General features: G+C 34.3%; 1 protein-coding gene across 1 annotated transcript; it reads left to right on the top strand.

Moving 5' to 3' along the window:
- Nucleotides 1-5,555: 5,555 nt before the first annotated feature.
- LOC120355837 lies at nucleotides 5,556-12,401 on the top strand. The gene is made up of 5 exons (XM_039444566.1): nucleotides 5,556-5,800; nucleotides 6,363-6,564; nucleotides 7,628-7,789; nucleotides 10,478-10,688; nucleotides 12,179-12,401. Exons 2-5 carry the CDS (start codon nucleotides 6,376-6,378, stop codon nucleotides 12,376-12,378), a joined length of 762 nt encoding a protein of 253 aa, XP_039300500.1. The 5' UTR covers nucleotides 5,556-5,800; nucleotides 6,363-6,375; the 3' UTR covers nucleotides 12,379-12,401.
- Nucleotides 12,402-12,675: the final 274 nt, after the last annotated feature.

Genomic DNA, 12,675 nt, shown 5'->3' with positions numbered 1-12,675 from the left:
CAACGCTTGCAAATCATTGAATTTTATTACCAAAATCAGTGTTCGGTTCGAAATGTGTTTTGCGCTTTACGCCCGATTTATGGTCTACATAATCGACCAAGTGAGCAAACAATTAATGCAATTGTGACCAAGTTTCGCACTCAGTTTACTTTATTGGACATTAAACCAACCACACGAATGCGTACAGTGCGTACAGAAGAGAATATTGCGTCTGTTTCTGATAGTGTTGCTGAAGACCGTGAAATGTCTATTCGTCGCCATTTGCAGCAATTGGGTTTGTGTTATTCGACCACATGGAAGATTTTACGCAAAGATCTTGGTGTAAAACCGTATAAAATACAGCTCCTGCAAGAACTGAAGCCGAATGATCTGCCACAACGTCGAATTTTCAGTGAATGGGCCCTAGAAAAGTTGGCAGAAAATCCGCTTTTTTATCGACAAATTTTGTTCAGCGATGAGGCTCATTTCTGGTTGAATGGCTACGTAAATAAGCAAAATTGACGCATTTGGAGTGAAGAGCAACCAGAAGCCGTTCAAGAACTGCCCATGCATCCCGAAAAATGCACTGTTTGGTGTGGTTTGTACGCTGGTGGAATCATTGGACCGTATTTTTTCAAAGATGCTGTTGGACGCAACGTTACAGTGAATGGTGATCGCTATCGTTCGATGCTAACAAACTTTTTGTTGCCAAAAATGGAAGAACTGAACTTGGTTGACATGTGGTTTCAACAAGATGGCGCTACATACCACACAGCTCGCGATTCTATGGCCATTTTGAGGGAAAACTTCAGAGCACAATTCATCTCAAGAGATGGACCGGTAAGTTGGCCACTAAGATCATGCGATTTGACGCCTTTAGACTATTTTTTGTGGGGCTACACACATGTATTAGAAATACCCGGTCAATCACTTTTTATGCTGGCAATAGGGTTTTTTACCCCTAACCACCCCTAAACATCATTATTTTTCAATGAAACTTCAACAGTATGTTTAATATGTGTATATCATCCTGTATGCCAAATTTGAAACGAATCGGACAGTTAGAAATACCAGGTCGATCACTTTTTATGCTGGTCAATAGGGTTTTCTACCCCTAACCACCCCTAAAAATCATTATATTCTGATGAAACTTCAACAGTATGTTCAATATGTGTATATCATCCTGTATGCCAAATTTGAAATGAATCGGACAATTAGAAATACCTGGTCAATCACTTTTTATGCTGGTCAATAGGTTTTCTACCCATAACCACCCCTAAAAATCATTATATTCTGATGAAACTTCAACAGTATGTTGAATATGTGTATATCATCCTGTATGACAAATTTGAAACGAATCGGACAATTAGAAATACCCGGTCGATCACTTTTTATGCTGGTCAATAGGGTTTTCTACCCCTAACCATCCCTAAACATCATTTTATTTTGATGAAACCTCAACAGTATGTTTGACATGTGTATATCATCCTGTTTGCCAAATTTGAAACGAATTGTACAATTAGAAATACCCGGTCAATAACTTTTTATGCTGGTCAATAGGGTTTTTTACCCCTAAACACCCCTAAACATCATTATATTTTGATGAAACTTCGACAGTATGTTAAATATGTGTATATCATCCTGTATGACAAATTTGAAACGAATCAGACAATTAGAAATACCCGGTCAATCACTTTTTATGCTGGTCAATAGGTTTTTTACCCCTAACCACCCCTAAAAATCATTATATTTTGATGAAACTTCAACAGTATGTTAAATATGTGTATATCATCCTGTATGACAAATTTGAAACGAATTGGACAATTAGAAATACCCGGTCAATCACTTTTTATGCTGGTCAATAGGGTTTTTACCCCTAACCACCCCTAAACATCATTATATTTTGATGAAATTTAACAGTATGTTTGACATGTGTATATCATCCTGTATGCCAAATTTGAAGCGAATCGGACAATTAGAAATACCCGGTCAATCACTTTTTATGCTGGTCAATAGGGTTTTTTACCCCTAACCACCCCTAAACATTATTATATTTTGATGAAACTTCAACAGTATGTTGAATATGTGTATATCATCTTGTTTGCCAAATTTGAAACGAATCGGACTATTAGAAATACCCGGTCAATCACTTTTTATGCTGGTCAATAGGTTTTCTACCCCTAACCACCCCCAAACATCATTATATTTTGAAGAAACTTCAACTGTATGTTTAATATGTGTATATCATCCTGTTTGCCAAATTTGAAACGAATCGGACAATTAGAAATACCCGGTCAATCACTTTTTATGCTGGTCAATAGGGTTTTCTACCCCTAACCACCCCCAAACATCATTATATTTTGAAGAAACTTCAACAGTATGTTAAATATGTGTGAATTATCCTGTATGCCAAATTTTAAATGAATCGGACAATTATTAATACCCGGTCAATCACTTTTTATGCTGGTCATCAAGGTTTTAGACTTACACCCGGTCAAGGTTTTAGACTTACCCTGCGCTCAACTCTATTCTGGAGCTCAAGACTAAATTCATTATTATTTCAAAACTTTCAAGTAAAAAAGTGTTGATTTTGAATCGTGTAGGACAAATATTACATATATATATATATATATATATATATATATATATATATATATATATATATATATATAATATATATATATATATATATATATATATATATATTATCAAAGCTTTTTTAGACTTAATATGATTCATTGCTGGCATACATTTAATAGAGAATGAGTTACAATTAATAAAATAGTGTACCCTGGTAGGTCTACAAAATTAACTGTATAGTTTAACACCGTAATTTTTGTATTAACATTATGACATTTACAATCATGAATAATATTTCATTTGAACTACTGTATATACCTATATACTTTCTTCAAAGTTTAGAATTATTAAAACTGCCTGTAGTGTTTTTAATCACCTACGGTATGTTTTCCTCTGATCCCACAACTGTGAGTAATTGATAAAGCAGAAGTTATTAAAGATAGTGCTGTAATTCGAATAGCAGAGCTTCAAAACTGAATGAAGTATGAACATATCAGTTTTTGACATTATATTTTATATTAATTTATATTAGGTAGAAGTAAAATGACACTCATTCTTTCACCCATTAATCTATTTACTCACCCGGATAAGTAAGAAAGTCGTGTTTCAGTTGATTCGTTGTTATCCATATTTTTTTACCAATATTATTACAATGTATTGTATTTTGATAACTTTAAACTAAAAACTTTAAACTCGAAACGGTCGTCGCCACACCAAACGAATGTGGGTGTTTTTTCACTTTAAAGTTATCAAAATGAAATATAGTTAATGTTCAAACTTATACAGGCGCACTAAGACACTACCTCCGTAAACTCGGAGGTGTAGTGACTGAGACCGTAATTGAAAAAAAATTCAAAGACGACCAATACGGTATGCGCTTTTTCAAGAATTGACAGAAAACCAGCGTTTTCTTAGCTTTTTAAAAATTCAAGAGAAAATTCTTACGTTTGGTACAAAATTTCTGGTAACTTGAGGTGTATTAGTTATGTAGGCTATCGAAAGGGCTTAGAAGGTGTGCTAGAAATTGGCGTTTCCAGTGTTTATCTGTGTTTTATCAGGATTTTCAAAACCAAATGAGCAGAAAATGTTAAATTTTTTAGTAATGAAATAACAGTTCAAGAAATGAAATGACAAATTTATAGCAACTCTGAATTGTGTTATTAATTGCGCTATAATGATACCCCTGCCATTTAGCAGATAATCTTATCTCAGCTGGGGGACTCTAGCCTTTGCATGTTAGAAGAGACCATCATAAATATTAATATAATTTGTGCAAGAGCGCGCTTAATTATGCATAACCAAGCGTGCAGACGAGAAACGTACTATATCTGAAAAGAGCAAAGGGAACACTCACACTGTAAGCGTACACTTGGTTGCGTTCAGTGTGAACAACGTGTTTCAATAGAATTTTTCAAATTTTGTTTTTCGGGTCATGCATGATTCGATGTAAATTTGCACGTACCCATTCAATGTGATCATACCTTTATTCTCATGTATCAGGATATTATTCATATTATTACTGTTGTGACCAAGAATAAATCTTTCAAGTAGTATCCTACCAGAGCGTCAATAGACATATCATTGGTTTATTAGCCCTATTGAAGAATATACATAGATTTTTCATGATATGACATGGTCATATCATGAAAAATCTATGTATATTCTTATTATGATATAAATAAAAAAACTCTGATATCTCACTCTGCAACAAATTATTATTTACTCTGTATCGATCATCCATAACCCATAAAGAACACTTTACTTACCGGTACTTAGTTCCAATGAGTAAGATGTATTGCTCACGGTCTTGGATCAGGAAATCGTCAAATTTTTAAATTGTGTCAAACACAAACTCTCTTTGTTAAGAGTAGAAACAGATTAGATAAAAATTATTTTTATAAGTTACTGGATCAGGCTGAATATTGAAATCCTTTACTGAGTAAGCTATAGCAGTATAATCATTGATCACATATTTTCGTTTATAATAATATTGTTAGGGATACCGTACTGTATGTTCTGTTTTAATACTAAAGATAACCTACAATGCCAAAGTTTTCTATTTCAAGCCATTCTTGTTATGATTTGAGAAGAATTCTTATTCCAATGGTGACTTATATAATAAAGTGAGTGATATCCTACCAATTTACCTTTTCAAAAAAGTTATGTTTAATCTAAGAATTTCTTAAATCTAATAAAGCTATAAATATTAGCATACTACAAAAGCCGTGGTTGTAATTCCTCTCGTAGAAATTGAGCAATACTGTAATCAAAATTGAAAAAAACAATAGGTAGGCCTAACTCAAAGCCCAAGCAACTCAACTTTACACTATATATTTTGACAATAATTGAAATACGTGTTTGAATTTGAAAAAGCTAATTCAAAACAAGGGTAACCTACAAATTGGTTAACCAATAACTAAGAATATTAAGATAACTCAATGATTACTACCCTTGAAATTCATGATGAAGGATAAAAATTGTATTGGTAAAATAAAACAACAACCCTTTATTCGAAAAAGTAGTTATCAGTTGAATTATTAATGTTTATTCATGAAAAATTCCATTCGACATAGGGATTTCAATGTAAACACGGGTTGAAGTGTACGCTTTTGAACAGCTGATCAGCTACCGGTAGCCAATAAAAAATGAAGAAAATACATTTCCATAAAAGTCTTAATTATTATGAAATAAAAAGTAAATTTTATGAATAAATCAAATTTGAATCAAGGCTCTCTTCAATTTCTATAAGTTCCTACTATTGCTTGAGTTTTCATAAAAAATCAAAACAAATTTGAAATCATAGTTTCCATGATTATGTTTAAATAATGTTAGTGCCAAAACATGAATTTTGGTGAATTTGAAAATGCCGCTCTAGAATGTAACTTGTTTCTGAGCATGCTGGTATTGAACAAAGCATCAGCTGTGTGGATTTATATCGTCTCTCGTCTGTTCTCTGCTGTCTGCTCTGCTCTGAATGGTTTACTATTTTGATTCACTATTCAATTTGAATAATTCTTTCAGTATTTTTACTTTACTTGTTAATTATCAATCTCATGGCTTTTAAAGCTGTATCATTTGTATTTAATACAAATAAACTTAATGTTTTTAGCAAATTATTTGAAACGAAATACAGAATGGGGTGTCTAAAATACTCTTGTTATTGATGTAGGCTAAATTAATATTCTATCTTGGGATTGCCAAGTTTAGTTCTTATCCGGTTCATTTATCTTCGTTGGTGAAGGTGAGTAAAAACTTCCCATTTTTCAGTATTCTCAATATTTTTTTATAGAGTAAGGTAACCTCAATCTTCAAAAGATTTCTACAGTACCAGTAGAAATATATTTGGCTACCGTTATCCTGAATCGGTCAGTTTATTTGTTTTTTAGAATATTTTATCATGATATCAGGTACTAAATTTAAATTCTATATGTTTTTATTTTAAAAAGATAAAACAAGATTTGAAATCTCTGTAAAAAAGAAGGCATAGTGGAAATAATGTAATCCTGGTTAACTTATCCAAGATATTGATAAGCTCAAATATTAAAAATTATTATATATAATCTAATTAGAATGTTAACTTAAATTCAAATAAAGAACGTGTACTTTTATATAATAGGATTTTTTCGATTACGTTACTATTGTAACTTGATCAAACCTTAGTCTTGCCATAATGTAAAATTATTGAAAATAATGTAAGCTTTCTAGAAAGTTAAATTTTTGGCTTTCATATAGATAGTTTTCCCCTTCTGTTTACTTTATCTTTAGACCCACTTATAACATTAGAAAATGATTATTGTTTTTAGGAGTACCAGTCCAATGGCTGTAAAGATTTTAGACGAATCACACTTAGCCATCAGTGCAATAGTCACTGTGGCTATGCAATTGATATTCTTTGGAATCGCCGCAGGCTACGAGTATGATAAAGTGGCTGATTTCGCTGGAGGAACAAATTTTATTATTATCGCTCTTTTAACCTTCTTTCTTGGACAAAACTCATTTAAACCGGTAAGTTATTCCATTTCCAACTATCTTATTTACCTATTTTAAAGTATGGAACTAATAATGCTCGATCATAGTCGTAAGAAAATTTTGTAACCATACAATTTTAAAGTCTCAAATAACTCTGAAGAAATCAATAGTGCTTCTTCTCTATTCTGTTCTTTTCTCAATAGAGTATTTCAATATTTACGATTGCTATTAGGTACTTCCGATTTCAATCGCATTGTAACACATATATTATGTAAATCACCTCTAGCACAATACTTACTGCCAGGGCCTTCTACATCTAAGTCGACATTAGGCCACACCAACAAAAAGCCACCAGGTGGATCTATCCTGAGCATCTCCTTCAGTAGCTCCAAGCCTCTCTATATTGCACTTGACTTGTTACCACTATCTCTGTCTGGGTCATCCACGAGATCGCTTTCCTAGGAGACTGGGTGCTAACACTTTCTTATTTTGAGTTCTTCTTTAATACAATATATCTTGTGATGAGTAAAATCACAGAATTAATAATAGCATTATTATTAATTAAGAATTAATTATAGGAGATTTCTCTGGTAAAATTAAGACCTCATGGACCAAGAAACTTGAAATACATATTTCTATGTCAATGTTATCCAATTTCTTATTCAAGTTATACATTCATTTCATAAGATTTCATCAATTTCTCTTATTGCGTCTGTTGCGTCTCATTCGTCTTAATCAATTTCTCATTCTCAGTTGCGTCTTATCCAAACTTCCAAAGTCAATTTACATTATTATATTATGCCAAGAAGCTTCTAAATACGGTCATATTCTATTATATGGTAGTGAGATTCACTTGAAACCAAGCATTGGTGAAATGGGAGGCATTGATGCTGTTTATAAGAAATTTTTACAGTTCGTTTTCAATTGTATCTCACTAGTACAGGTTTTGAGGAAACGATAAATTTAGAGTTAAGAGATATGAATCTAAAATTAATGCAAGCAAAAGACAAGAACATTTTTCTAAGCTAGTTGTCAATCAAAAAATTATCTATTTTTATTTATAAGATATATTATTATTTATTTTTGCAATTATTCGCAGAGCTATGATAGTCGCCAGCTAATGGTGACAGCGTTTGTGTGCCTGTGGGGATTCCGGCTCTCCTGCTACCTTCTCTACCGCATTGTGCAGATCGGACGAGATGCTAAATTTGACGACAGACGGAGCAACACTATTCGATTTGCCGTCTTCTGGACGTTTCAGGTAACTTTATAACTCAACCTAGCAAATTCAGACTAAAATAGCATATATTTAGGGTATTGTGCATTTTTTCATATTAATATTATTCATGCATATTTATTATGAATCTATCTAAATAAAAATCGAGCCTCAAATTTTGGCATTCAATAACTTTTTTATGTGTGCCACGATTTTGATGATTTTTTTAGTTGTGTTTGTTTTGTTCAGAAGCAGGTTTATGGCCGATCAAATTTATGATCCGACTTCAGGACTCTTCCCTACGGTCATTCTTAAAGTTTACATTTAATCCTTATGGGAGAGGATTTGTGAGCTGGCCACACACAGAAATAAAAATCAGCTGTTATAATCATTGTGTACGTTCTGTGTACAGTAAATTGTTCCAGTTCCAACCGTAAATTGTTCAATCACGTGACTAGTGCAAAATGTTCCCATGGAACGCCATTTCAAAATCGTTGGTTCAAGCTTTTGGCGCGCACATGTAAAGTTGATTTACACTAAACTGTGTCGTTTACTAGCTGCGTGAATGAAGAAAGGCTGTTTTACAAACCTACCGTCTAGAAAAGTGTAAATTCTTTTATTCCATTACTCTCAAATTTTATATCGAGAAAAATTCATTTAATGAATGGTTATCAAACATCATATTGTTGGTTATGTAATCTATGCTATGGTAAACAAACTATCAGTGCATGAGCAGAGAAGCAAGCAGACTACAATAATCGACCAATCAGAGCTCAGATAGTTGGAACCTGTTGGAACTGTACCAGGTCGGACAATTTACCACACTTCGACTGTGGGGCAGAAAGTTGGAGCTGGAACAGAATCTGTCAAAATTCCTCCCATGGAACGTGGAACTTTTTACTTGGTAAATTGTGAATCGGACAATTTACCACATTCCATGTACACAAAACGGGCCCATTGTGTCATCCAACAGCCGTCGGTAGATGTGTTTTTCTATTTTATTTCTGCTGATTCACAACATTTTAATAATAATGCCGCGGTACGAACGACGTCCTAACTTGGGAAATATATACGGGAAAGTCAGCAGCAAGGAGATATATTATTCAATTTCCCAGCAAGCTGCATTCAATCATATCTAAAAATACAAACTGCTGTACAAATAAGCACTTAGGAAGTCCATATTGAGATATAAATGTAAATACTGATTGTTGGATAATTTTCATAAGAATATAGTGCATGATATAAAGCTAAGGCTAAGCACACCTCAGGAGGCGCGACTTGGTTATACAAAGTGTTGATCTTATGGCTGTTCCACGCCTTGTCCGATTCAGTGTGTGCGAGTTCTTCCATTCAAACCAATAAACAAGAAGCACCTGGATGCAAAATGCCGCATCGCGCCTACTCAGGTGTGCATCCAGCTAAAGTTTGTCATGAGATGCATTAACTAACTTTTTGGCGATACGAAGTTCGCCGGGCAAGCCAGTTTTCTAATATTTATTCATTCGTACATATTTCTCACATTGGTTCTGGTTCTGCATAGGCCTACTATGAAAATACCAGTACGTAACAATAAAAATAAGAAAATCATATAGTTGCAGTAACTCTTGATGAGTAATAATTAATAAAATAGGTCAAAGTTAAAAAGTTCTTTGTTGAACAATATTATAAAATCATAATTCACACTACATTTTTCCGTAGTATTGGGACACTCAAAGATTAGAATTTTTCAAATAGATTACTGTAATACAGGAGGGTTCAAAATAAGGTACATACACTCTTGATAAGGCACTGGCAGTTGTTACAGTTTGCATTTGGACTACTGAAGCCATACTACCTGTTGATTAGACATCGAACTGCAGTACCAAAAGTAAGGTCTACTAAGTTACACAGAACAGACGTGACGCAGAGAGGCACGCCTACGCCACGTCTCACTGCTGTATGTCGTGGTCCACAGGAACGGACACGCCAATTGATCAAAATGAGAAGGGCCAAAAAATGTTCAATTGAATAGGATCGAAATGAAATGCCACTATCTCGCCCATCTGGCGTGCATTGCATATGCCATGCCAGCGCCACGTCCGTGTCATGTCTTTGCCCAACGTCCGTTCTGTGTGAATTGGGCCTTACTTTTGGTATTGCGGTTCGATGTCTCGTCAACAGGTAGTGTGGCATGAATAGTCCACATGCAAACTGTAACAACTATCAGTGCGTTACCAGGATATTCACTGTCAAAGAGTGTATACATTTTTTTTTTTTTGGACCCCTTTGTATATACTGACATTACACTACATCAAACATGCTGACACTACTAACTATATCACAATAGTAAAATAACAATATGGAAAAATATTCATTGAATTTTTCTAGATATTATGATTAGAAAAATTATTGATCGATTTTAACATGGAATGCAAATTGAAATTCGATTCTTGTATGTTATATCTAGATAAATCAGCGGATTTCAAAGATGTAACTGTACATTCTTGGAAAAGGATGTTCATTAACACTCTACTGAAAGAGAGTGTGAAGAAAATGAGTAAGCACATGTACATCAGTGATTGATGATAAGAACTTCTTTGAACCACCGAGTAACTCTTTCAGGAGGAAACTAGAAGAAGGAGGAATCCCAGAATAATATTATTTGTGACCCTTTTTTAAAAGCGTCAGTCTCTGAAATATTTCATTATATTGTACTGTTTTTCTGAAATATTTTCATTTTTCGTCTACTTCCAGGCAATCTGGGTGTTCGTGGTGAGCCTGCCTGTGATTTTCATCAACGCGCCGCACAATTCGATATCTCGCGGAGCTCCCAAAACGATGACACCACTCGACTCCACTGGCACCGGCATGTTCTTCACCGGTCTCATCATCGAAACCTACGCCGACCTCCAGAAGTTCTCATTTCGTCAAGATCCGGCCAATAAGGGCAAATGGTGTAACGATGGTGAGACGATTTCCCTTCTTCTTTTCTGTTATCTCTAAGGGATATTCCCATTAATCACACTTGACGATTAGTTGGATCTTGCTGACATTTCCTGATGTAAAAAATGTATGAACTCTATTTTTGGGTTCTGAAATGGATGGAGAGGTTTTAAAACTGACAGTTCCAATTTGAAATTATTCAACTTTCAACTATCGTCTGTGCAAATCTTAAAGTCGTCACACACGCAGCTACGTGTAGCTAGGAATACGTCTTCGGAAGACGTAGTCGTCCTATCTCCCAATGTTGAATTCACGCTATGCGATCCATTCCGTTCACCATTTTAGTAACATTGGGAGATAGGACGACTACGTCTTCCGAAGACGTATTCCTAGCTACACGTAGCTGCGTGTGTGACGACTTTAAGATTTGCAGCATTGCAATTACAATACAATTACAGAACACAAATTTCACAAAAGCCAGAAAGCCCCTGAGCTAATTGTGTGAGAGCGTAGGTCATTTTGCTAGAACCAACAGAAAAACGGCAACTGTGTGTTCCTATTATTGTAAGAAATAACATTGGCCATAAAGCAATGTGCTGTAAACTAAGGTTTGCACAGACTATTGTTTGCTCTAAGCCTAACAATGTTTCCACAGGGAGAAACTGAACGTTTACTATAATAGGATAGAAAATTATCTCGAGTGTGATAGAAGGATAATATGGAAATCATATTGAAACTCATTATTGTCTTTAGTTGACAAATGGTGAACTTTTGTATACCTATAAATCAATCAATGAATAGGCTATCTCGTGATTAAGTGGTAGAGTGGACATTTCTGTCCAAACTTGACATTGCCATTAATTGAAGAGGACATTCTATACTACTATTTTAATTTATACTATTCGAATTCATTTGAATCAATCAAATACTCAGGATTTGCGTTAAAATTCGCGTCATAAATTTACGTTAATAGATTAGGAATTTTTAAATACATTATCTTAATTCTTAGATAGTATTCTTAGGCGCGGATCCAGGGAGGGGCGACGGGGCAATCGCTCCCCCCCCCCACTTTTCCAAGTGGTGTTTGAAAAAAATGTTGAGGGTGCAGAAATAAGTATCATAAATCAACAAATCAAAAATCTAATCAATATTAAAAAATAAAGCTCTTAAAAATGCTGTTTGCAATAATTGAAAAATTCATCAATTTTTTGGGTGGGGGAGTCGAACGTGTAAGGGTCCTCCGGACGACCACCCCAATCGGCACCCCCAGGTCAGAGTCCTGAACTTTTAAAATACAGTATTGCTAAAAATCTATTATAATATTTCAATACAAAATTAAATCACTTTTACTGTTCTAATAAAACTTTAACACGTTGGTGCATTATTTTAATGAGCAATTTATTGTCTAAACTGTGATCATCTCTGATTTGGTAAAATTGTAATGCTTTGCTAATCTTCTTGTAATGCTTTTTTTGAAGTCTACATGATATTAATTTGGTTTCAATTCAACAGGACTATGGCAAATGTCGAGGCATCCGAATTATTTCGGTGAAATTCTTTTGTGGTGGGGAATATTCGTGATCTCGTTGAATGTGATCGAGGGAGAGGAGTGGGCCGTTATTGCCAGTCCATTGTTCACAACTCTCATAATTCTGTTCATCTCTGGGATGCCTCCTCTTGAGCGCTCCTCCGACTTCAAATATAGAAGGTAAACCTCATTGCTCTTATTTCCTCAAAACCTTTGAAACATTATTTATTTTTAGCTCCAATGATAGAAGAAAATGTTCTAAACATGGGTCTAATACTATTAATTGTGTATAAAAATAATGCTGCAGTGAAATTGAGATTCACTTTAAACTGACATTCCAAAATACCGTTGTTGTTTGGATGTTTTACAAAATCCAAAATATGTAGAAACAATCTTCCTTGTCACTGATTCCTAGTCTTCCTATATTCTTAGTCTATATTATGTAAATTCATCAATCATTTTGCTGTATTGTAAGCTATTG

Source organism: Nilaparvata lugens, unplaced genomic scaffold (genome assembly GCF_014356525.2).
Source record: "Nilaparvata lugens isolate BPH unplaced genomic scaffold, ASM1435652v1 scaffold4950, whole genome shotgun sequence".
NCBI lineage: Eukaryota > Metazoa > Arthropoda > Insecta > Hemiptera > Delphacidae > Nilaparvata > Nilaparvata lugens.
This window is presented reverse-complemented; position numbering and strand designations above follow the sequence as displayed.